Source organism: Chrysemys picta, chromosome 9 (genome assembly GCF_011386835.1).
Source record: "Chrysemys picta bellii isolate R12L10 chromosome 9, ASM1138683v2, whole genome shotgun sequence".
Classification (NCBI taxonomy): Eukaryota; Metazoa; Chordata; order Testudines; family Emydidae; genus Chrysemys; species Chrysemys picta.
This window is the reverse complement of record NC_088799.1, coordinates 102,880,799-102,907,436: the sequence shown is the minus strand read 5'-3', so window position 1 is coordinate 102,907,436 and position 26,638 is coordinate 102,880,799. Positions and strand designations below refer to the sequence as shown.

General features: G+C 38.4%; 1 protein-coding gene across 21 annotated transcripts in view; it reads right to left on the bottom strand.

The window, feature by feature from the left end:
• LRCH2 (leucine rich repeats and calponin homology domain containing 2) overlaps positions 1-26,638 on the bottom strand; it is a 110,479-nt gene that overhangs the window by 40,520 nt on the left and 43,321 nt on the right. For 10 of the 21 annotated variants that reach the window (XM_024099797.3, XM_024099799.3, XM_024099798.3 and 7 more), the window contains 11 exons: positions 19,433-19,577; positions 17,106-17,232; positions 11,488-11,593; positions 11,264-11,400; positions 9,522-9,655; positions 8,085-8,172; positions 6,641-6,752; positions 6,221-6,318; positions 6,065-6,132; positions 5,754-5,858; positions 3,365-3,442 (listed from right to left, as the gene is read on the bottom strand). In XM_024099797.3, the coding sequence (XP_023955565.3) occupies positions 3,365-3,442; positions 5,754-5,858; positions 6,065-6,132; positions 6,221-6,318; positions 6,641-6,752; positions 8,085-8,172; positions 9,522-9,655; positions 11,264-11,400; positions 11,488-11,593; positions 17,106-17,232; positions 19,433-19,577 (1,198 nt within the window). Of the gene's footprint in view, positions 1-3,364; positions 3,443-5,753; positions 5,859-6,064; positions 6,133-6,220; positions 6,319-6,640; positions 6,753-8,084; positions 8,173-9,521; positions 9,656-11,263; positions 11,401-11,487; positions 11,594-11,728; positions 11,939-17,105; positions 17,237-19,432; positions 19,578-21,458; positions 21,700-26,638 lie in introns of those variants that run through there. The other 11 variants (XM_008178962.4, XM_065556821.1, XM_065556823.1 and 8 more) reach the window with 6 other exon arrangements.

The window sequence follows — 26,638 nt, the reverse complement described above, 5'->3', positions numbered from 1 at the left end:
GTCAATAGCAGAGTTTCCAACTTTTATGCTTTCTCAAGTCTTGCAATAGTAGGTATTTCTTTAAAAAAAACAAACCCAAACCAAAACAACTCTTTACAATCTAAGAAAAATCTAGGTCTCCTTCCTCATTTTTTACACAAGAGGCCACCACATCAACTGTTCTCACTGGGTTTAAAGCCAGCCAGCCTTCAGCTTAGAGGCCCAGTCAGTATCTACCCAAAGACAGGAGACAGTGGGGCCTGGGAATGCAGCGTGAGAGCAGTCAGGAAGAACATACAGGTGGCTAGTGAGGCCCAGCATGGGGAGCAGGGGAAATGTAAAATAAACAGGAAACTGGCAGTGGGGTTTTGAGCAGGAGATTGCGGGAAAGGTTGAGAGAATTGGGAGGGAGTCAGAACAATGATGGGGAGAATGGCGCTGAATAAAATGGCAATTACCCTCCTCAACCCTGGAATGGGCAACTGAAGTCACCCTCAAAACAGCTGGTGGCCTATGCTTGTGTGTGCATTTAGGGGTGGATTATTACCCTGAAACAATCACACACAGTGTAGAAAGAGATGGGGCTGCCCCCCTTAAAGGATTAAAAAGACAGAAGGCAAACCAATAAACAGAGCAATTTTTATAACTGAACATTTTCAAGCAAGTCTCATGCTATTTTGGGGTTGGACTCAGGATTTTTGAATTCTTAGGACAGAAAATGTTGCACTGTAATACTCCATTGTTCTCAGTCCTGCTCACCGTGAAATCAAAGTGTACTCTTAAATTACACAAAAACCTAGAATTCAGTAATAATAATGATGATGATGATTGATTGATGATAATAATGATAATAAAAACAAATATGTACTAGAAGGATAAAGAGTAAAATTGGGAAAGTGAAATAGACACCTACATTTTAAGTCACAGATTAATCATTCTCTTACAACTGTCTTTAGTAGCCGTGAATTAATTTTAACTGTGGACTTGTATCACAGGCTTTCATTCAACCTCATCATAGGTGGCTCAGCTTAATGGTACTATAAACACTTTTCAATGACAGGGTAAGTGTTGTATGGTGGTGTGACTGTACAAATCTCATTCAACACAATAAAATCATGTGGATTAAACTCTGAAACTGGAAAATATACTCCCTCCAGTCCACATTCCCTATATTCAGTCTTTAAGGACTGAATATTTTGGGGTGTTTTGACGTAGGGAAAAAATTTTTTAAGTATCCAGAACAAATACTTACATAAGACTACAATGTTTGTGCTATGTGATATAGCAAATACTGTAATATAATGAAACCATTTTAGGATCATTCGTTTTCAGGAAATATTTCCACTGAAGTCAGTGGACAATTTAGAGGATACTGATGGCAAAATAAGACCCTTGGAATAGAATTGAAGATTAAAAAATGGAATAATTTGAATCACTTAACTTTGATGTCACAACTGAAACTGTCAGTGTAGATAAAATGATTTCATGTAAGACTGACATGCAGTTTTAGAAATAAGCCGTTTGACACATTAAATACTAACGATGTGTGCATTTTTGCTGGTTGAAGCTATTTCCATTAATGATACAAGTCATTGATGTTTCCAATCATTAAAAACCAAGACATTTATATGGGTGTTCAAATATATTTTAAATACTGTACTTGTAAAAATAAATTCAGAGCTTTTTTCCAGTATTGAAAACAGTCTGGAACGGTATACTCAAAAATGAATTCTTAGAGTAAATGCACTAGTAAGTAACAGCAAATTCAGTATCTGTCAGGTTAGTGGTTGGATGTTTGACTAGTCAGGGCTTTTCGAATTTCCTGTGAGACTGAATGACAGAGCTAAATGGATTTTTGCAGGTTCGTTGGGAAAATGTTGTCTACAACCTGTTTATAAAACTGCATGGAAGTCAATTAATCTGTATTTACTAAGTTTCCAAGCCCAACAGTTGAAGGTAAAATTCTCTGAACTGGGAAAAAAGAGTCATTCGTTCATTCCAAACATTGCCCCACCCCTTGAGAACATTATACTTTTCTCAAAAAACAAACCAACCACCAGACATTAGAAAGCTTTGTAACTCCAAAACTAAGATTCCATTTTATAAAAAAAAAGTCAACAAACTGAAGGGTCTAATGAAAAATGAATGTGTCAAGTCGCTCACAAATTCTTAACTCAAGTTATTCTCAGAGTGATGCTACCAGGACAGATTCCACCATTTCCATCCACATCACATCTCTTCACACTCAACCCTCACTCTTTATAGTACATGACAATCAGTAGTTGAAGGGAGTCTGGCCTTATTTATCACTAGAAGAGTACTTCCGTATTTCTTTGCAAGACATATTGCATGAGTACCATCGTTTTTCTCCTGTTTAAAAAGATTCCATGTCCTGACAATTATACAAATTTTGCTGTACACCAAACTAGTGTATACAATCTCCACCTGATTGTCATGAAGTTTAATTTTTGCATGGTAAATGAAAATCACTCAGATTTTCAGTCTTCTATTGACAGACATTACAAGTACAGCATCTTCTCCAAACTTCAGATTAGAAGGGATGATGGGGGGCTGACCTTACCTGTGCTTACTTTCCAAAGTTTAATAGGTTGTTTTGTTTTTAAATGATGTGGAATCTTCACTTGGCATTAGTAGGCTCTAATGTTTGGGTTTCCTGAATACACTACACTGTTCTCAAGAATTTTCCAAGTCAAGTGAAAAATTGTGTCATGACACCTTAACTGGACGTTAAAAGATTTTTGCCTGGAAGTCCCCTTAGCTTAAAATACTCAAGAATTGCTCAGTGACAGGAATCCCTGCAGAATATGCCATGTGTACAGGACCTTGGTGGGTCTTGCAAGTGGGGTAAGAAATTCAGATGGATTCTAAAATCAATAGGCAGAAGGACCCCATTCCTTTCAAGGCAGTATCCCATCTTTACATATGGCTCTTCCTTTCATATCCCAATACTGAACTTCTTGTACCCCATGTGGCTTTTACTGGTTGCCCACTCCCTCCATCTTGAACTTTGCAGAAAATTGTTATCTAGGGCAAGATATAATATTTGAAATTTCAGGCTGGTTGCTTAGGTCTGGTGAAGTCAGTGGTAGGGACCGAAAAAAAAATGTCAAGCTTACAATTGGAAGTTACTGCTGAATAGCTAATGTTAAACTACCTAATGTTCTGAAATACAAACGCACTTCCTCTTGGACAATATTGAATGTGTTCATAACAATTTAGTTTGTGATCAGTTTTTTGGCCATTAAATATCCTATACTAATTCACTCAGTTACTTTGTTCTATTTTGCATAAGCCAAGTCTTGATAATATTGCTTTTGTCTAACATGCGATCTTCAGAGTTTTAAGCTCCACAAACACTAGATACCTGGATGCACGTCCTGCAGCCCTCGTCCTCTGGAAGAGTTTTTCACTGAATGAAGTTCTATAGGTTAATGGTCTCCGTCTGTATTCACATTTCATGTACACCAAACCCAGAGATGGAAGAAGGAAGCAGGAGAGGTTGATGGGAGAGGACAGGGAAGTCATTAGTATAGCAAGCAGAAAAGAAAAAGAGGATAGATTTCACAGGATTAAAAGAAAACATGCTAAATGATCAGAGTTAAGGTTAATAAGAAATTATTAGATTGCACAAATTTTAGAGGAGTCCAGGTGATCAGGTCAAAATTGCACAATCTAAATGTTTACAAAGTTGTAGATTCAAAACCAGAAATATTTCAACTCTTAGTCTCTAATTCCAATTCTTATTGCTGTCACTACAAGGAATTATACAGTCATAAAAAATTATGAGCGAAAATCAGGGCCAACTTACATCTTGCTATATTTTGCTGACTGCATATAGTTTAAATCAGTGCTGAGTTTGTCTCCACATTTTAAAAAATGTACACAAATATTAAATACAAGTGTCACAGATATAGCAGTAAAGCTTAGCAAATCAATAGGTTCATGCAAGTATAACCATTGCAATGCCAACCAAAGCAGAATGTAGAGTTCTGAACTCAATTACTAAATACAACACAGTAACGGCTATGCTTAACAAAAGTAATTTAAAGCAGCACTAGGTTAGAAGTCTGGTCACAGAGGAAACGTTTGGTGTAACAAATGATGACATAAGGAGATTTACAACATGTTTTTCCAATATAATTATCACCATTTAAAAAAATAACATGACTGTTTTGAAACAATGTTTACTATAATTTTAAAATATTGTTTATATTTTATAGTACAGAAAGAATTCAAAATATTTTCTTTTTTGCCAGTTGCCAACTAACCAGGACTAAACATTACTGTTTCCTACTTATCTCTCTTTCTTAATAATATTTCCCTTCCCTATGGACACGTCCACATTCCTAAATACTTTAAATAGAATTACAAGTAATTAAAGCTACAGAAACATTCATATTATCTTTTCACACAGTTAATATTAAACTCAGCTAACACCAATTCATTAGTTGTGATATAATAAGTACTCAATGGGGATAAACTCTGGCCAATTTCTAAAGCTTGACAATATGCAGCTGCAATATCAGGATATTTTAGGGTTTAATATCTTTCACAATGTTTGAAGACAAACAGATGCGTAGCATCCCCAGCATCTCATTGCTATGCTGAAATTTAAGACACTAATGAAAACTGTATTCATCTGATTCTGGAATGTGTCATCTTGCTAGATTGCTGCCACACTCTCTCTGCTTCCTTTGGTCTTGCTCCTGCACAGCTGAGCACATTGGTGGGAAATCCTATGACCATGCAGATTCCCCTACTACAAATACTCTTTAACCCCTCTTAGTTCTGCCATGTTCCTTATAGAACACCACTTCTTCACCATCACTGAATGCCACATCCAGAAATCCATCTGCCAATGTGCCATTGACTCTCCCAAATAATCCTCTCAGAGCCCTTCCATTCAGGATTGCACTGGTTCTACTCCATTCTCCCCAACATCAAATACAAGCTTCTGGTCCTTATCAATAACAACTTAGCCCTTCCCTACTTATCCTCTCTTGTATCTTCTCATATTGCCTTCTTTCCCCCTCTCACTCCATCACCCGTTTTTCCCACCTTTTTATTTTCTTCCTTGTTACACATATATATAGAATACCCTGCCCAAACTAGTCCATAAAACCACTCTCCTTTCCCACTCCAAATCCCTCCTCAAGAGCCCCTTCCTCTGCAATGCCCATTGGAAACTGCCAGCTAACTAGATGGCCAGGATGGACTACTGCTATTCAACTTGTTTGTGTGTTTTATCATTTGAAAGACACATGCTTGAGCAAGGGTCCTCTCTCCTCATCCTTAGCAAAATATTATATCTTGGTAGTCTGAATGGAGGAGTTATCCTCTAAAATCTGGTATCCTGCATTCACTGAAAACTTCATATTCTGTAAAAATAACCAACCACACACAAGCAGTACATGGTGCTAAATGGTCATTTATAATCTATGCTTAGAGCATTTTAGCACATCAGCAATAATGCCAAGAATTTGTCATTACTAATTTCCATCATTTTTACATAGGAGTGTCTCACTTTGAAAACTGCCAGTGTTAAACACCTGATCAGATAATCAATGACTAGCTTAACATTATGAAACATAAGATGTTCACATCAAATGAATTTCCTGCTCTTTAGTTGCACAAGTCTATCCTCAAAGCTATAAAACAAACAAACGAGAGTTTTAACCAGACAACTTACATGGAAAAACAAATGGGTTAGACAAGTTGTGTGCCATGTTTACTGTAGTTGGATTTCGTATTACCTGTTTTTCTGCTCTTGTTGCAGTAGCTGAGCGGCTATTTTTCTCAAGTCAGTCACTTCTTTCAATTCATCATCTTCCTCTGCCAATAGCTGCTCTTTCTGAAGCCTGAAAGATGAACGTTCTGTGTTCAGCAGGTTATGGAAAGGCATGCATGTTTGGGGACTTGTTTTTTTAAGCAAATGATCGTGTTACTTGACAGCAAAAAACTCTTCCTAAAAGCTGATCTTCTGCCCAACCGCAGGTGCTTGTACCCACTATCGCAGAACTCTGCTTTGGAAATATTGACTTCAAGAGATATTTATAAGGCCTACCTTTTTTCATCTCCCCACTCATCATTCCCTTCTATTTTCTGCAATTTCTCAGGGTGTTTTCCTCGTTCCTTATACAGAAGGAAAAAAAATTAAGAGTTTAGACATTAATGACCAAGATGCGCCATCTAATGTTTTCCACTTATTAAGTTACGTTACCTTAACATAAGAGACAAACGGTCCCATTTGTACATCTCCTTGTTCAGGAATAGCTGCATCTTCTGTGTTAGGGTCAATGTAATCATACACCTCCTGGTCTAGGGATGATTGATCAAGTTTGAAAAAAATAAAATGTTAAACAGTTCTCTCAACCTAACGTTATTCCTAAGAGGTACTTGTGACAAAGTCAAATATAACTAATACAGTGAGCTCTTGCTATATAGCTAGACAAGATTTTCAAGAGATGGCTTTTTCTTTGTTGTATGTTTGTTGATCTTATATTTATAATTTTATTACAATGTTGCTTGAGTGTAAATGCACAGATCTAATACATCATATAATCTTGTGCAGTGCTTAACGAAAATTATCTGAACCTGAAACAATAGAGTGTTTCTGTGTACTAAAAAGATTAGGCATTACCTTTATGTGAGTCAAATCTACTTCCTATTAAATGATTGTCATTCCTTAACGTCTGTTCCCTCGTCGATTCTGATACCTGAGAGTGAAGGCTGATTGTGTCATCATCAGATGGCTGCAAAGAATAATCAGAATTAAAACATGACTGGCATATTAATTACTCAGCTTACTGATAAGCCACAAATTACAACATAGAATCTGAATGTCGTTAAAGAGCCTACTATGAGGGAAGATTTAGGTGAAACACTTATATGAATGCAAACTGTGGTCAAGACATGTTTCGTTTCATCTGAAAGACACTACTTTTTATTTACAGTGCCCTGCAGCACAATTTTGGGGCCACTGGTCTCTTAGCTGAGTAAAGTGTGCCACCTACTAAATCAACAGTTTCTGAAGCACACAGACATTTCTCCACCCAAACAATTACCAAGCACAACCACACTTAATTAAAGGAGCTGTGATTCTGTCCATTAAGTTTGTGTGGCCACTTTACTTCTAATCAGTTTGACCTTTCTTGACATAATCCTGGAATACTCCTCCACTTTACAATTTCCTACGAACAATCTAATTATGCTTCAGATGAATTTGCAAGTACATTTTTTTAGCCTAGACTTAAATCTTCCCTTAGTCCCAGTTTTATAATTTTACCATATTCAATTTTAGTACTGCTGTTACTCAAACTGTAATTGATTACACAAAGATTCATACAGCTACATAAGCAAGCTATTGGAAAAATAGGATAAAAACCCCAATTCCCTTATAGTTTTTAAATGTTGTTGATAATATGGCTAATATGTCAATCAATAGTCCCCATTAATAAACAGCCAATGCAAAGAAAAATACATTATACCTCAACTTATATTAAAACAGAAATGATCAGAAAAACAAAAGCAACTCTCAAATTAATTGTTCCCTGTTTTAAAAAATGATCTTGCATTTTCTATCTGAAAATGGCCAAACAAGCCACCACTGATTTGGTTCAGAGTTCAATTTTTAAAAAGCTTGGAGTAGGGTGACAGAGCACCATGCAACTAATTAGGGCTAAATATTCAGAGGGACATATAAATAATGTTATTATTTAGTATCATCATTCTATGCTTGACAGCAAGTTTCACCATCAGAAGTTGGTCCAATAAAAGATATTACCTCACCCACCTTGTCTGTTTAATATTCTGGGACCACACAGCTACAACTACACTGTTTACAGTAAGTTTGTCGCACATTTTACTGAGTTCATTTAACTGCAATATGCATTACATTTAAGCTTTCTCAAGTTCTACAAAGCACATCTGAATGACAAAGAAATAACCAATTTAGCGCAGCAAAATTATGCACAAGCTAAACAATAAACTGTAAGTAAATGAAGAAAATTACTGTCCTTTCAGCCCTCTTCTATCAACACAGAAAAATAAAAAATATACAGTGAATAGTAAAAAAAACCACTCACTTCAGTTGTAGACAATCTTTTATCCCCATTATCACTGCCAATGCCAGAGTCAGGACCATGATTTTTATTGGGATAAAAGTCTTCCATACTATAACAAAGAGAAGGCATTGCAGGTAAGACAAGATATCGCTTTTCTAAAGGGTAAGTGAAAGGAAGACACCATTTTGAAGATGTTTCCCCCCATATCTCTGTGGTTGCTGGGACAAAGGGTTTATTGCTTTCTTTTACACCTATCTGTGACACAAGACCCACTATAGAAATGTTAGTGTGCTGAGAGGCTATTTTAAAGAAGGATATCTGATAGAAATTTAAGGTTGAGAAGATCAATTGCGTTATCTCGTCCAACTTCCCAAAAAATTCAGGATTGTTTCCCTGAAGTCCATTCAAGCGCTGTGTGAATTTCAAGTGCAATATTCTGCACTAACCCCCCACAGGGACACTCATTCTGCACTAAGAGTTCCTTCTCGCAGTTTAGCTTAATCCACTCTCCGTGCAGAATAAGAGTGTCCATGTGGGGAGCTAGTTTAAAACAGCTATTCCAGGCTATTTCCCAGTGTAGACAAGCCCTCAGGTGTGGTATTGTGTCTGATATCCAGCCTACATTCACATTTGTACATTTTCATCCCATTATGCTTTGTTAAGCCCCTTTGATAACTAACTCGTTCTTCTCTCACAGAGGTTGAATGTTCCAGAGATCCCTGTCACAGCAAACAGCTTTTCTCGGTTACTCAGCACCAAGTCAACAAATACTGGCACAGGGTGTGGATGAAATTTTAAGTATATTGGCAAGGGTAAAGTCTTGTGCTGTAGGTAATACAGTTTCCTAAAACAAGACTGGTTAAAGACTGTTGATATCAGATAGTTCTGAAGCAGATAACAGAAGTATCTTAATTGAGAAAGTCCAGCAAAATACATTGCACTTTTTACTTCATTTGAACTTTTCAGTTTGATTTCTCTTGTTTTTCTGAAGCTTTGTAAGGTATTTCTCATTTTATAATTCCTTATACATTTATGCAGCTGGATCAGCATTGGAAGGCAGGCTTTCCATCTAGCAATACAGTTCTATTTTGAGCAAGCTCAGAGGAATATAACTTCAATACTAGACTGTACTGTAGTAGTATGAAAAAGAAAAGCTGCCCATTTCAAAACACGCATTCAAAATCCATCTTTATTCTAATTTCTGATGTACTCTACTACTGAAAATTTGAAAAAGTACAATTACTATTTGCTTTGTAGCAAAAGATAAAAAGAATGAAGAGAGATAATGTAATTGATATAATTCTTCTTGAAAGCAATCAATTAACTTGTAATAATGATGCCTTAAAAGTAAATACAACTATTAAAATTACATGACCTTATTGTGAGAGTAGTTCTCCATTATCCTAAACACTTATTTCATAGCAAACATTAAGTAGTTCTAAAGAAGAACGGTAATACCTGTCTGTGAGTGGCTGGGATGGGATTCTTTTACCCAGTGATGGAAGATCTAAGGAATCTGGTTTTTTATCTATTCTGAGGCATTCTTGAATACTGAGGAATTTAAATATGTGAACTTTGCCCTTTAAACATATCTGTTAAGAAACACATGAAAAAATTAATTTAGATGCATGGCATATTTATAATATCATACATCAGATACTTTCTACATTTAAGAGTTATTTTCATTTACTTTCTACTATTCAAATGAAAAAACATGGAGCTTTAGTAGTTTAGCAGTCAGGGTGGGAAAAAAAATCTAATTGTCCAGAAGCCCAAGACAAGCAGACCTGCTCTTTGGGTACATAAAACTGCCAGGACTGCCTGCCTGCCTGCCGAGTAAGGTCAGCAGAGAAGGCTACCCGTGGTCTGAATGACATCAGGCACAGAGACGTGATGTGTCTTATTGGACCAACTTCTCTTGGTGAGAGACAAACTTTTGAGCTGTGTAAGCTCGAAAGTTTGTCTCTCTCACCAACAGAAGCTGGTCCAGTAAGAGGTATTACCTCAACCACCTTGCCACTAATATTCTGGGAGCAACATGGCTACAACAACACTGCATACATCAGACACAGAAGCATCAGAATACCGGTCAGAGGGAAAGGTACCAGGGTGGCTGAAGCCGCAACAAAGGTAAATAACATCTCAGGGATCAGGGAGGAAAGGAGCTGAGTTTGGACATTTCTGATACATGCTGTATGAAACTCATAATACATATCAAACTAAGCCAGTATATGGGTTATAAACAAACAAAATTAAACTCCAACATTAATTTTCTTGTCAAAGTTCTTTCTAATAAGTACAACTCATACAACTGTATTAAAGTAAATTTTATGATTATTTTCAAATGTCAGAAAGGGAAAAAACAAGTGCTATATAATACCAAGATAAAAACTACGCTGACCTGGAGTCAAGGTTGTGTACGTATCAGTAATTTAACGGTAAAAAAAAGGGATGTGGCAATTATCTCCAAAACAAGCATCACAAGCCCAGGAATATTAGAATTAAACTTAAAAGAAATCCAAAGATGTTAAGGTATGGAAATGCAAAGATACCGCTGTTTGGGTGCCTTTAATCCACCCTGTAATGACGTTATTCAATAACTAATTCAATTACCATGCAATTATGACTAGTGCCGGATATTGTTTGTAGTTTCAGATTAGATTAAACTGATTTTTAAGACTTTTGGGGGTGGACCTTGCTCATTATGTTTCTATAGGGCTGGGTTGAGGAAAAGATCAGCAACATAAAGCAGGTGGAAAGAACAAGCAGAAACATGGATGCAGAGAAAGAAAGATGTTTGTGTGTGGGAGAAAGACGACTGACCCTAACATTCACACCTATAATTTTTCTCCTGAGTTAAATCTTTGGATGTTCATGACAATCTATCAGACTACCCCATAATATAATCAGCATTAGCCTGATTTTCAGGGGTTTATTCATAGGTTGTTTTTTTAATTTATTTTTTAATTAAAGGATAGAATGGACTATTACAATTATCTAGTCTGGCCTCCAGATTAAGTAATGTAAAAGGTGAATGACTAAACTACAAAATAATGTTTTGAGCAAAGGATTATGGGTCAAGAAATGCCCTTATGATATTTTCTTGTGCCACTGCCAGTTGGTTGGTAATTAACCTAACACATCTCACCCTTTCTTAAAATCCTGGAAAAGTTGAGAAAATGGAAGTTTTTTATACTAACCTGTGCCGGTGGTATCTGCATTGGATTGTTATCCAAAATTATTACTTGTAAATGACGTAATTTCCTGTAACAAACTGGGATCTCTGTAATTTTATTACAAGAAAAATCCAGCTTTACCAAGGGAAGGTCTCCCAATTCTGTTAAGGGGGAAAGAGAACAAAATCAGACACCCTCATGTTTTGTGTAATTGACCTAGTTCAACACGAGGATGGTGAGCAGCTTACCATCTGGCAACACATGGAGATTATTTCTTCTAATGTTTAATTCTCTAAGTGACTGGAGTTTTCCTATTTGCTGGGGAAGGACCTGAATCTCATTGCAGCTGATATCCTAAGTAAAAGATAATGTGTCAATGAGCTGAATAGCTCGATTGAAATTAAACAAAGGAAAAATTTCAGTGAAAGCTATTACAAAAACACGTTTTAAAGAACGATATTCTCATTCCTTTTTTCCCCCTTTTCTTACCAAATTGAGAGCCGCTATAATCCAGCTCTCAGGAGAGTCTTTCCCAATCTGCAGCAACATTTGGTAGTGTGGGAGTCCAATCAAGGAGTCTAATCCAATGGACAAGGAAAGGCCACCTTGAGATTTGCACTGGACCCAATCAGGAGATCTGGATTTGATTCCCATCTGTCTTTTGTGTAACTGCAGACAGCTCACTTACATTCTGTACCTCTGCAAAATGGGGATAATAATTTTTCTTCTTCCCTATGTTACACAATCACCTGAGACCACTGGATCTAAAATGATGAGTCTCTACTGTAGCGGTTCCAAAACTGTGGGTTGCAACACCAAATGGGGTCACACCATCAGCAGAGGGGATGACGGCAATCCCTAGTGTGTGGAAAATGCCATTTTGTGCCACGCAGCATAACCTTGCATGTACAGTGAGTGCAAGGTCACAATGCATGGAGTACACCATTTCACTCTACAAAATGGCATCCTCTGCATAGTGTGACCTCACACACACCAGACATACAAGATCACACTTTGCAGAGGGTGCCATTTAGTAGAGCATCCTCCATGCGGCATGACTTCACACATACGGAGCGTGCGAGGTCACGCTGTGCAGAAGTTGCTCTATAAAATGGCATCCTCCATGCTGTCTGTGGTCACCAGCAGGAAATACTTCATTAAGATAGGGTTGTGCTAGCAAAAAGTTTAGGAACCTGCTGCTCTACTGCCTCAGAAAAAAAAATATCATTCTGGTCTCACAAAGGCTGCTGTGGTTCAGCCACAGTGAATAAGCAGAGTTTACACCTACTTCTCACAGGTGTTGCAAGACTAAATTAATGTTTGTTTAGGCATTCATGTAAGCGTGGGAAGGAAACTCAACAAGGCGGACAACACCATAAGGTAGGTGGTGAAGAAGTGGATGTACCTTCCTCAGAGGGCCAATAATGAACTGGTGGACATCTTGCATAGGCAGGGTAGTGTCAACATTCTTTGAATGGTGATCTATGCAACACTGTGGTGATCACTCGCACATTCTGTCTTTTGACATACCAGGACACTATGGTGAGGAGCACTGCAGCCAGTGCTGTGCGTGATGTCAGCAGGAAGCGAATAGCTAGGGCCCCTTCCAGCCAAGACGTCGCCACATACTTGAGTGGCTCCCTGGAGGGCGAATTTGGAACAGACTGGGGAGACACTGCTTCACTTTGGACTTGTACCCACAATGCTACATGATGGCTGCAGCAGCTTATTGGCTGCCTCTGGACATGGTATGAGGAACATCAGGAGCTGGGAGTCTTGGGGCCACAGGTCAAGAACATCGAGCACACAGTCATTACTCTGACAGCAAGGACCATACTCAAGAGGACACTGAACGATGCCATCCGTTGGCAGTAAGTGGAAAACCTGAGATGGAAGTTGGACCAGGTCAAGGCTTTCGAGGTGGCTTTTGAGGTGACAAGCAAGTGGGATGCCAGCAACCACTTCCTCCCCAGGGACAGCTTCACCTGATTTGCCGACTGGAAATTCAACAACAGGGCTTGGCTCAATTGCATCCTGCTGAACGGAGTCATTGGGACAATCAATGCAGAAAGTTTGACTTTGCTAACGAGACACTACCCCACATCTTGTGCAGCTGCAAACCCAACTTCAAAGCCTGCCAGCTGCGCCACACCATTATCCAAGACCACCTAATCAAGGCCATTCTACCAACCGTGGCAAAGGTTGCCGTGAACTCCACTGTCCTTGGAACAGAGAATCAACTGCGACTGGACACAGTCATTACTAATGAGGAACAGAAGGTGGTCGTCATGGTGGATGACAGTTCCTTTTGAGAACAGAACCCTGACCTTCTGCGGTGCCAGAGCTCGAAAGCTGAAGAAATACACCCCCCTGGCTGATCCTGGTAACAAGCGAGTGCTAGTAGAATGTGGAGTCAGTCAGCTTAGTGCCCGGCTAAAGCAGTGACTCACAGCATCAGACACCATCAGGTGATCAAGAGACATTTATTTAGACTAGAATAAATCACCAGACATTGGCAATACCAGGAGAAATGAGCTACAGTGCCAATGAGAAGCAAAGACAGGAAAGTAGCTGAAATTCTTCTCTGGTGGACCGTATTTATTCATGGACAACCTACTTTACATTTTCGATTATTGAGGGACAATCTACACTCATTATTATATTTTCCACAAGCTACTCTTAGTATAAAACTTTCCATGAGTGATGTATCTGATGTATCTTGAGTATTTTCTAAATGTACTGTTAAATTTATTAACCCTAATTTGAGATATTGCAGATTATGTATTATATCCATTTTATGACTTTTTAAATCAAACTTGCTACTTTTGGACAATTTAACATTATACTCTGATGAATAGAAACTTCTTTATTAACCAGTGTTTTAGATAATTTTAGCATAAGCTTTAATAAAATATGGAGAAGACCTAAAAACTTATTTCTAACCTGGCTGAACACTGGTTCAACAAGAGAGACCTCTAGCTCCAGTTTTCCAAGTGTGATTCATGTGTGCAATGATAACACTTACATGTCTAACTACCCAATTCTGCAGATGAAAACTGGATGTTCATTTTAAAGGGTAGGTCTCTAGACATAAATCCATCTTTTCTCCTGTGCAGCTCCCCTGCTCAGGCGGTGGGACAAGTGACTCCACTCCTGTGTACGTGTCCCCATTCTCTCTCTTCCGCCTCCCTACTTTAGGACAGAATTCCTTCCCAACATCTCTCTCCAGAGTCCATTTGACTACCTGGGTTGCCTACCAGTCTTAAATGTTCAATGTGGATTGTTAACCAGTTTTCAGTACACTTAAATAATAGTTTAACAGAGTTTTCTATTCCAAGTCCATGAAGTAAATAAGGAAGGGTGATAAAAAACATTAAAAATTTACACTTCAGTTTTATTTGTGGCAACAAATGCTTTTTAATCTGTTGAATTTTCTTGATAATTATAATGCAGAGTGGTGACGTACACATTATTTATTTTTTAATTTATTTATTAAAGTGAAAATATTTTTTAAGGGACAAAAATAGAGTTGGAATGGTTAATATTTTTAAAAATACTCATCTCAATATTCTTGGTTGGCAACTGTTGCTTTGAGTCTTTAGAATAAAGACAGCATGCCTACTTGATGGGCTAGAGATGTTATCTCTAATGCAGATCATCAAACAATAGTGGAAATGGACATGAAAGGGTATTTAAGCACCAGGATTAAAAACACCTTCATGTTGTGTACAGCTGGCAGTGTGCTTGAAAACCACTACAGTAAAGGCAGCAGAGCACAAACCTACATACAGGAGCTATATTTAATATTCAAGATCTCATTTTACACCTTGTGGTGGATTTTTTATTTCTGGCAATATTTTACATGCGCATATACAGAGCACTGCAGGTCTAGATTTCTGTCAGTGAGTGATCCCATGGATCTGTAATTTTAAAAAGCCAGAATGTTCAAGTTCTACATACATACAGTATTAGATAGAACATTTTAAATGTTGCAGAAGTGATTAGAAGAGCATACACAATTATATTACCAAAGGCATTGAGTCTGAATTTCTACAGAAATGGGGGGCAGGTGTTTACGATGTGCAGTGAGATAATAGTGCACCTCAACACTGACAAGTCACCAGATCTAGCCCAGGTCCTCATTGTTCTATCAAGTTATTATACAGCCATTAATACACTCAGAATCCATTCTGGGTGCAATTGTAGACAGACTGCAAAAAACTAATCTTTGCTTAATACCAGATTGCCTCCTCACATTAATTATTACTTGGCAATTAATTCTTACTTGGCTTTTGAAGATGAACTTTATGAAACCCCTGTAAAATCCCCAATAGTAAAAACATTTATCCCATTTTCAAATGGTAAAGATGTCAGATTCAAGGGGCTTTGAACAGTGAGTAAACATATGAAAGATACCTTGACAAGGTACTTTCAAATACATTGACTAGCTGATCAAAATTTAGTATTCTTCTCCCCTCCCCCCCCCCCAAAAAATGTTTCTTTACTGACACAGAAGGCATAGTACAGACCCACAAGAGAAAGGAACAGGATAAATAATGGGAATTCATTTCACTAACATATTTCACAAAGGAAACTGAGTTAAATCTTTATTTCTGACTTTTCAAATGAAAAAACTGGGACCTGGAATATGCTCATGTTTCATTACAGGTGTGAGTGCAATGTTCTAGACTTATCACAAAACTAAGCATATCTGTTACAGGTGAACTACAGCGAAAATTAAGTTAAAAGACCCAACTTCATTTTATAGTAAGTGAGGCTACATTCCTTCATAATTTACTTGTTACTACATATTAAACTGAGAAACCATATTCAATAGAGGTTTCCCAGATCTGTCTCTCATGTCACTGTATTAAGAGAAAGTTTGATTACTTACATATTTCAATGTTTAGTTATTCTAAATTGTTAATAACTCAGTAAATGTACTTTGAGTTCTGCAATATACAGTACTTTTGTAACATGCTATCAGACACTGACCATGCAATAATTAAGTTGGCATTCTGCATCAATGTGGACCCAGAACTGTACAGGAGAGACTCCCCATAACCTGGAGGGATTAGGATCCAGGAGGTTCCTTAGCTTGTCCCTGCCACATGGCCTTTGGGAAAAACTACAGTGGGGAACCAGTCAGACTCCAGCCAATAGGAGCACAAGTAGCCAAAGTAGGGAGTTCTGGACATTTCGGGTAGATCTACACAGAGTTTTGGAAACCCACAAGACCAAGTCTCCCAGCCCAAGTAAACAGATCACCCGCTCCCTGAGGCTTCAGGCCCCAAGCTCCAACCCAAGCTACAACTTCAAAGAGCGGTATACACAGCTGTTTTTATGCTAGCACTAGCCCTGCTAGCTCAAGTCTGTCAACCTGGGCTGGGAGACTTGCTCCCCTGGCTTCAAAGCACTGTGTAAACATACCGTCAGAGAACTTCGCACAGTTTTGACTTGTCTTTCTTTGCCCTGTGCCAATCAGCTGTTAGCGCCACCCTCTCCATTCCCCTCACTTCCCCTTCCCTGTTAGTTTATCTCCTACGTAATTCCCTCCTTCCACCCCCACCAAAAAAAATACAGGCAACAACATGACGTTTGCTGCCGTCATATTGTTCACTCTGCTTTTGTCTTATATCCCCTTCCCCGACCAGATGGGTGTCTTTCTGCTGTAAGCTCTTTACGGCAGGGACTGTTTTCTACTCTGTACAGTGCTTAGCATAACGGGACCCCACTCTTAGTCAGCCCTTTACACTACCATAATAAACTACTAATAGTAGTAATATCAAATGATAACTGATTAGTGCGGTAAAAAAGTATCTATACTGTAAATACACTGAACACTGATGTACACGATTATACTCACCAACTCCATCAGGTCTCTTAACTTTCCAATTTCTTCTGGAAGGGATACCAGCTTATTATTACTGACAACCAAAACTTTAAGTGGCAGGTCAAACAGGTATTTTGGCAATGTTGCTAAAAGATTTCGACTAAAAAGGGAAAAAAAGATTACATTGAGAGAGTCTTTTGAAGCTTGTATGAATTCCAAGAAAACATTCTCTCTGTTCCAATAGGTATTAAAGTACACAGCAATACCCCTCATTCAAATTTTAGCTGTTCCCCAGTGTGAATCACTTACGTGAAAAAAGCCTGCCTTAGCCAAATAAATTCCATGTCCCCATTCAATTTGAATAAAATAGCGTTCTAGTGTAATAATTTAGCCTTCCAATAATATGATGTAAATCTAGGGAACAAGATGCAATTATAAAAACATTTCAACGTCTTGGCAGACCAGCCTGTACAAGTAATGTCAAGTGAAATGGACTCAAGATAAACAAGACAAAATAAGCAAACCCATTGACTTGTAAATTGAATCTCTGGGCTTGTCTACACTTGAAAAGCTACAGCAGAACAGCTGCACTTTAGAGTAGATATTACCTAGGCCAGGGGTTCTCAAACTGCGGGTGCTCGCGAGGTTATTACGTGGGAGAGTCGCAACTTAACCTCCATCCTAAACCCTGCTTGCCTCCAGCATTTACAATGGTGTTAAATATATTAAAAAGTGTGTTTAATTTATTGGGGGGGGGGGTCACACTCAGAGGCTTGCTGTGTGAAAGGGGTCGCCAGTAAAAAAAGTTTGAGACCACTGACCGAGGCTGATGGCAGGGGTTCTCCTGTCAGTGTAGGTAACTCCTCTCCCCAAGAAGCAGTACCAAGACTGATGGAAGACTGAACTTAGATTGGCTTAAACTATGTCACTCTGGGGGTGTGAATTTTTCTCACCCCCTGAGCAACGTAGCTGGATTGATCTAATTTGCTAGTGTTAGGGCTTGTCTTCATTCCAACAGTAGAGTCTAGTTACTCCACTCCAGCTAGCCTAGCTCAAGAGAATGACCCACCACACTGTGAAACACTCAAGCTATACTGTGATTTTGACTAGCAACACAGAGGGAGAGTTGAGGGAGCTGTTTTGGGTAACCACAGACAGAGACAGAGCCTGCAGGAGTGTCTGAAAGCAGCTGAGTCCTTCCTCCTCTTCACCAAGCAAGGATACTCCCCCAGAGAAGTAAAGCGCATCATGGAACAGGCCACCCAAATACCCCAAGAACCTGCTTCAATGCAGAAATAAAACCCCCCACTTAAATGTGCATTTGTTCTAGTTTTGTTTAAGGAGGTTTTTTCCTGCATCTTTTATCCCCAGAAGCAGAAAAGGATTGTGCTTTGCAGCCCTTTGCACAGGAAAAGAAAAACAGCGTAGGTCTCTCAGATGTCACTAGTGCTCTTTAAATCCTCCACAAAGCAGACCATTCTTACTCTGCAAATTTGCCAGTGCACAACTTCCTAAATATTCCTTCCTGGTTCAAATTTGGTCCTGTATACTACATCTCCATAAGCTTCTGACTAAACTTCACTTGAAATTATGAGTTAAAAAAAAAAGAGAGACAGGACATGGGGGGGGTAGCATTGGAGCTTTCAAGACATGATTAACAATTATTTTTCCTGAATCCTCTTTATCAGTCAAGTCACCTCAAACTTGGCAAGAACAAAATGACCAATGGTCACAAATCCCATATGCAAAATGTATAGTGGAAGAGATTATTCCAGAAGATTTTAGGTGATCAGGGACCAAAATCTGGGTATATTGTAGAAAACAAGTCTCAACTGCGCAAGGGAAGGTTACAGTTTTCCCTAATGCCCCATACAATATTTATGTATACCGATTACACTTTATAAATAAGTCTTCCTGTAAAGCTGGTGTTTATTTCTTTTCTTTCGTCTCACAAGATCCTACTATTTGTTTTCAGTAATGCAGTCACCTCTCTCACTACTCATGTGTGTGCTACGTCAATAGAGCCTTCTGAAGAGAATAATACAGGTTCTATAGCCTATTTCCAACCTTCATAGACACTTATCTGTATAGCACCAGAAAGAAAGGAAATTCCATTAGCTTCCCACATAGTTAGCTTCTGCAAATTACGGTTTGGAATATGGTAATACAGTCAACTCCTTCCCATGAAGGAAGAAGGAGCTACTTGACCTACAACCAAAGACAAACTATAGAACAATGTTTAACAAGCTGAGAAAAAGCAGGGAACTAAACTAATCAAGGTCTTGAGGAGGATGAATGCCATCTTTCCTGATGGTCTATATATAATCCCTAGACATAAACAGGAAAAAAGAGTTACTCACCTAATATTAAGATATGTTAACATCTGCAGATTTTTGATGGTTTCAGGAATGGATTTGATGCAGTTGTGATACAAATTTAAAGTCTCAAGTGGTGCAAACAGCCAGACATCTGGAGGAATTTCAGTAAATCTGTTCTTTGAAAGATCTGAAAGGAAAAGTCAAATTTTTGACTTTTTAGAAAAATTTTAACCAAAATTGAAGAGATGCACAAGATAACTGCTGTCATTGCCATGTTGCTGCAAGATTAGGTGTTTGATGTTTATAAGTATTTTGGTTTTACTAGATGTTGCTGAGAAACAACTTATCCATTCACCCTGTTAAACAGCATTATTTTAGCAGATTTATCATGCCTTTCTTCTCAAGAAAACACAACTGTCATGTCTTCCATTTAAGAAGTACTAATCAAACAGTTCAAAACAGAATAAAATCCAGACAAACTAATGCTAGGATTATTTTGGTGGGCAGAAGAGGGGTGTAGTTTCCACCACATTCAAGTCGCAATGGTGGTATGTTTCAAAATGCAAGCCATCATTTGGAACTAAGTGGTTGGAACAAATTTGAATACTACAGACTATACGAAAAAAAGCTCCCATACCAATAAAAAGTCGCAACAATGACTTCATCAAGTCTAGATTCTCAACTCAAGTGACAGTTCATGTCGTCATCTTTGACAGGTGAGTACACTGGGTAGTTTTAATACACATCAATTTAAAAGTGTGATATGAACCCTGAATTCCAGAGGTATCAATAAGGCTGCCATTTAGTCATGGAGGGCAGGGAAGTCACAGATTCCGTGACCTCCAAAGACCTCCGTGACTTCAGCCAGCGCCGGCTGGGAGCTGCAGGGTCCCCTGTCACCTGTGGAAGCATAGAACTGCCGGGTACCTGCCACTCCCAGGTCGGAAGGGGGGGGGGGGGGAGAGAAGGACCCCTGCTGCTCCCGGCCAACCCGGGCAGCAAGGGGTGGCCCTGCTGCCTGGAGCCACCAGCGGAGGGGGCCCCTGGAGTTCCCAGCCCACGGCAGATGCCCAGGCTCCCCATTTTGTTATGGATATTTTTAGTAAGAGTCAGGGACAGGTCACAGCTTCCATGAATTTTTTATTATTGCTCATGACCTGTCGGTGACTGTTACTAAAAATATCCATGACAAAAATCTTAGCCTTACTGATCAGTTAACCACCAAAAGTTTTTTAAAAAAGATGTTAAAATCCATAGCACAATAGTATATATAATGAAGACAAGTGACTTCATTTGGATAGATCAGTAACCCCCTTTGAGTCCATTCTCACTACCAACTGAGTGATTTAATATCTGAGCAAAACCCATTCAGCTAATTAAGTCATGACAGGACAGTGAGTGGGTGGGCAAATATCCACACAGAAGCACAGAAATGGGAGACTGGAACGGACCTCTATAGGTCGCTTAGTCCAGTCCCTGGCACTGAGTCAAGTCTAAATAGTATTCTAGGCTATCCCTGACAAGTATTTGTCTAACCTGTTCTTCATAACCTCCAACCACAGAGATTCCACAACCTCCCTAGGAAATTTGTTTCAATGCTTAACTACACTTTCAATTACAAAGTTTTTCCTAATGTCTAACCTAAATCTCCTTTGCTGCAATTTAAGACCCTTAGTGCTTGCGCTGTTCTCAGTGGATGAGGAGAACAATTTAACACTTCTTTATAACAATCTTTTACATACATAAAAACTATCACATCCCAGTGTTCTCTTTCCCAGACTAAACAAACTTAACAGCAGGCATAAATGCATGATTTGTGTACCAAGCAGCAGTAACATCACATTAGAAGTAGACATCAATGTAAGGACATTGTCACTCTCTAAGAACATTTGGCTTTTTATGCCAATTTTCAGTAAAGATCAAAGTAAAATCCTGGCCCCACTGACTTCAATGGCCAAGATCTCAACCCACATTTTTAGAACAAAATAGATCCCCAAACATTAGGGTTTAAATGAGCGGTGACAACCTTTGCATAAAATTTTAAGTGTTAAAAAAGTAACTACTGTACCTATCTTTTCCAGTACAGATTTTTCATTCATGAATAATTTTTTTCTTTAAGAAAACGGGAAGACTGGGGAAGAGTCAGGCTTATGTATTTCTTTATACATTTGTGTAAGGCTTTTTCTTCAGAGAGTGGTTGAAGACTGTTCTTTACCTAAGCTGACAAGATGAGGTTAACAGCTTCTTCTCCCAAAATAATCCATTACAATGAACAGTAAATTTACTTATGGGATTAATTCATTTGTTAAATTATATTTAGGCTTGGAAGAATTAGATTTTTAAATTGGTGAAGATCATTTCACCCACACAACAGACAAAAAAAATATTTCCACTGATAAGTAAGGCAAAAGTAAGAAAAATGCTGCTTGAGAACATTGAGTTTAATTTAAGGATATTTATTTTTATATTTTGACATATGATGTTGACAATTTGTGTTTTAACTTTTTAAATCTCTAGATCTATGATCATTAAATAATTATAAGTAGTATTACAGCACTATCATTCTTCAGCGTTATCACATAGGTTAGATTTTTCCTCTTGCTGTTGAACAGGTCAATGAAAGATTTTTCCATTGGTTATGCACCCCTTTCATCATGTGGATATAAAACACAAAAAAATCCTTAAAAACAAACACTGATAGTCAAAATTATAAAAAATAAAATAAAATAAAATAAAATCTAGTTCTGCCAAGCCTACTTATATTGAATAAAATAGAGATTAAGGGCACACAATCTAGATAGACTACAGAGATGCAAATATCAGGGGGTAGCCGTGTTCGTCTGTATCCACAAAAACAACGAGGAGTCCGGTGGCACCTTAAAGACTAACAGATTTATTTGGGCATAAGCTTTCATGGGTAAAAAACCCACTGACAAATAAGAGCACGACAACATGGAGAAACGCTATCAGGGCAAATGGAGCCCATCAATGCTTGCAGACTATTGCTGGACAGCGATGAGATGCTCCATTTAATGAGTACAAGAGACAAGCTAAGAAGCGCCGAGTAGACACTGAATAGGACTAAACTATGTAAATAATAGTTTTTGCCTTTTGTTTCATAATAAATTTTATTTATATAACCCTTTTGCTGATTTTTGAAGTGTTACATAAACAGGACAGGTGAAATATCATGTAAAGCAACCATAAACACACAAAAAGACCTAGGTTTACAATTTATGATTAAAACTCTACACAATATACATAGACATAAAATGTAAAAACTTAAATATCTTAGAAACAGTAGCCAGTTGTTTTAATTGTCATATTTGAATTCAGCACATCAAAATACATAATAGCACATTTCATCTCTGAAGCAGATGACTTCTCAAAACTTGTAGACCAGTGTAATAAAAGTGAGATGAATTATTTACATTCTCTGTTTCCTGATGCTGTCACATCCCCCTGCCCTCCAGAATATCATTACCTTCCAAACCAATTTCCCCCTCCACACACTGAACTTCCTTCCAAATCCCTTCTGTCTCATTTGTCGTCCTCTTTCACTCCCATTCATCTGCCTTCCATCCTCCCCAGTTTCTAGATTTTTAAGGCTTCTTTCCCCTTCTTTAATTCCAGTTTCTGGAACATCTCCTCACGCTTTTCCACGCCCCGTCCCCAGCCCCATGAACTGTTGCAGACAAATCAAGGGAAATAAAATATTGTTTAAAACAAGGTTAAGGTTTAATCCAGACGCTTTTACACCACAGCTCCTGACTAATCCGAGGCATTTTAAATGAATTAAATGCAGAAAACTGCAGTATAAAATTACAGTGCAACTGTTACAGGCATGCAGGCATATAAATACATTTTGCCACCACTGATGTTCAGACAGGTACACTTGTGATAATTGTCAAAAGGAGGTTATGCGCCAAAATGCAGTATTGCATGTGGAAATAAGCTCAACTATGTGCAGTTCTCAGAATGCTTTTCACACACTTCGTAGACCTTTATTGCCATATATATTGTATCTTGCAGTTTAAGAAATTTCATGTCTCAAATAAAGAATCTTAAAGAACAGATTTATATGCTCAAACATGATTTATCACTAAGGATGATTTCAAACAAAAGCGGATTAACACTGGTTAATACTGTCCAAACCCACGTTTCCTTCCCTGTTTGAAATATACCATTTATTATTACTTCCCTAGAAAACCTGGGCAGTGCAAGAGCTCAGTGGTTTGCGCATTGGCCTGCTAAACGCAGGGTTGTGAGTTCAATCCTTGAGAGGGCCATTTAGGGATCTGGGGCAAATCAGTACTTGGTCCTGCTAGTAAAGGCAGGGGGCTGGACTCGATGACCTTTCGGGGTCCCTTCCAGCTCTATGAGATAGGTATCTCTCCATATAAACACAAATGTTATCTGCCTCATTGACAATCAGAGAAAATTTGTTTTGGTGAAGTCATATCATGCAAAAGGGAAATAAAGGCAATAAAATCCCCACATATATTCCACTATAAATCATCATATACACAGGCCCTTTGAGAAAGGGCATTTTCAGTGCAATCTATATAGTTTAATACTTTAAAGGCAGTGACTTTTTTCTAAGTATGTTTAATTCTTTTGGTACCTAGCCAGCTGTTAAAGACAGACACTGAATTGTAATGCATAAAGATAATTCTAATCAATGGGAAAAGGGTTCTGGAAGAATATCATCATCAAGACACCTACAATCTCAAACTTTGGAGAGACACTACAGAGCGATTCCAAAACCTTCCACTCGCAGTTCAGGTCTGACCACACAATGCATATGGCCATCTCAGTGTACAGGTAATTTTCTCCAAGTACTGAGAGGGGCACCTTATACGTGGAATAATAAGATATCACAATCTAATTACCCTTCACACAGTGCATATGTAATCACTAGACAGAGCAATGGTGTTGAATCAACTACATGCAGGCAAATATTAGGCTCATTAAATATAACACACCAAATACATAATGTAATTACATGCTCTACCTATTATTCCTGTCTCATATAAAGGCAAATATCCAGTCACTCCCTTTTCCTCTTTTCAAACACTAGGGCAATTGTCATGAGGAAAATCACAAAGGGGGTGGGGGGCGAAAGACCTCAATAAACTCAAGCTCTACATCTTCCTTGACAGAGCTGCAATAGCGGAAGCAATGGTGGAATCCATAATGTAGACATGGCTCAGGCACTTTGACAGCTGTGTCATTTAGCCCTACAGATAACCATGCCTGAGCTACACTGCAGCTTTCACCTTTACAGCCAACAGTGGACCAAAATTTGGGCATATTGTAGAAAAATGTCTAGTGTTTCAGAGCAACATTCCTCCCCATATATACATCTACACACACACCTCCCTCAGGAGCCACAAAGGCTGAAACACTGCAACATCTGCTATCACCATGATAGACATTTAACCAGACAACATATTGTTGGAAACCAAGTGCATATGAGCCATCAACAAGAGAGCTTCTTTTGTCAGACAGCATCCTCAAAAATAACAGACAAAGCTTAAGCATGAAGGCCTCGTATTCAGAGGATGCTAATGTGGACCCAGTAACTTGAAAAACCTCTACTGCTATTAAGTGTCAGGGTCACCTATAGGCCATATGCGAATGCAAAATAAATAAATAAAGACTCTGCCACTATTATCTTTCTGTTATATGGACTGATGCAGCAGCTGCTGTGCATGTGTGTCAACACCCACTAAATTCAAAGGGATTCCCATTCATGGAAGAGCTGCAGCATTGCCCCCTCCCCCCATCCACGAATGCAGAAGTGAACACAGACACAAGATTGCTGCGACCATCACCAATTTGTTACTGTACAATTCTTGTGGGTAAAGTGTTTGTATTTTGTTTTTCATGCAGTGTGGCAAGTGAATGTATTTAAGACTGTGATTTTATTAGCAAGCGTAGTCCTATAGCACAATGTTCTATAGCTAAAATGGTGGAATAATTACAGCATGTCAGTGAGATGAGCCGTTATAGTTTAAAGAGATTTTTGGTCTCCTGACATACGCAAAATAGGAGTGTTTATCTCACAGAAGCTCTCCTACTTCTTAAGCTCTTTAGAATTCTCTATCCAAGCAGGAGAATTCAAGCTTTTCATGGTTCCCTTCTTGGTTCCAAATCACAAGGGATAGTTTTTGAAAACGATGTAAATGAAAGCAGAATATGTAGAGGTTGAAGGAAATCCAGATTGCAATAGCTGGATTTACGTCCAAACACTCTTTTGTTTAAAAAAAAAAAAATTTACTGGATTTCCTTACGAAGAATCTCAGTTTAAGTTTCTTTAATTATATTACTTTAACTGGAAAGAATTCCTTTCAGATTTGTTGTGTACTTTAATATACACAATCATCTCGAACAAGTCATATGACTAAGTGAGGTGCTATTTAAACACCATCTCAAAGTGTGCTAGTTACACATTGTTGATTAATTTTCCAACCAAAGATCAACACCATGAAACATGTATTATTCCCATTTTACAGACATCCCACTCTCACTCCAGAAGCACCACACCTCAACCACAGTTTCATCTTCCTGTTTTACGGAAACAGCATATCTTGCCTCGAGGTAAACATGGGAACAATGCTCTGGTCCTGTACTTGAGACGGGCCCCTACTATGCAGGCTACAGTTAACTTGCACATCAGATCCCCACCATAGGTCTTTTCTGCCGGTCCCCAGTAATCAGTCATTCAAAAAATCATCTAATAATATGATCAATCCCACTGTTCCTGGAATTCATCAAATTTTAATAAATGTATAAGCAGAAAACAGAGTGGAATTTCATACATGAAATATTTCTTCTTATGAGCAGGTTATTAAATAGCTTCCCAATATAGGGATTCTTGCACTGTACTCTGGAGCATATGTTGGTGTCAGAAACTGGATGCAATGCTAGATGGACAACTTGTCTGCTCCAGTACAGCAGGCTGTAGGTCTGGAAAGCTAGGCTTTATTTCCACCTCTGCCACTGACTCACTTGAGCAAGTCACTTCACAGGCAAGGAAACAGAGGCACTAAGTGGTATAATAATATTTACCTAACTCACATGGGTGTTAAGGCTTTCAAGCAACTTGCAAATATTCAGGGGGAACATGCTTCATAGTGTTATTTATGTTTTGCTAACATAAAAATGAAGAGTCATCCTCTTAAAAGTCATCTTCTCCCTCATAAGTGCTGGCACACTTAAAACCAACCTGAAGTAAATGGAAAT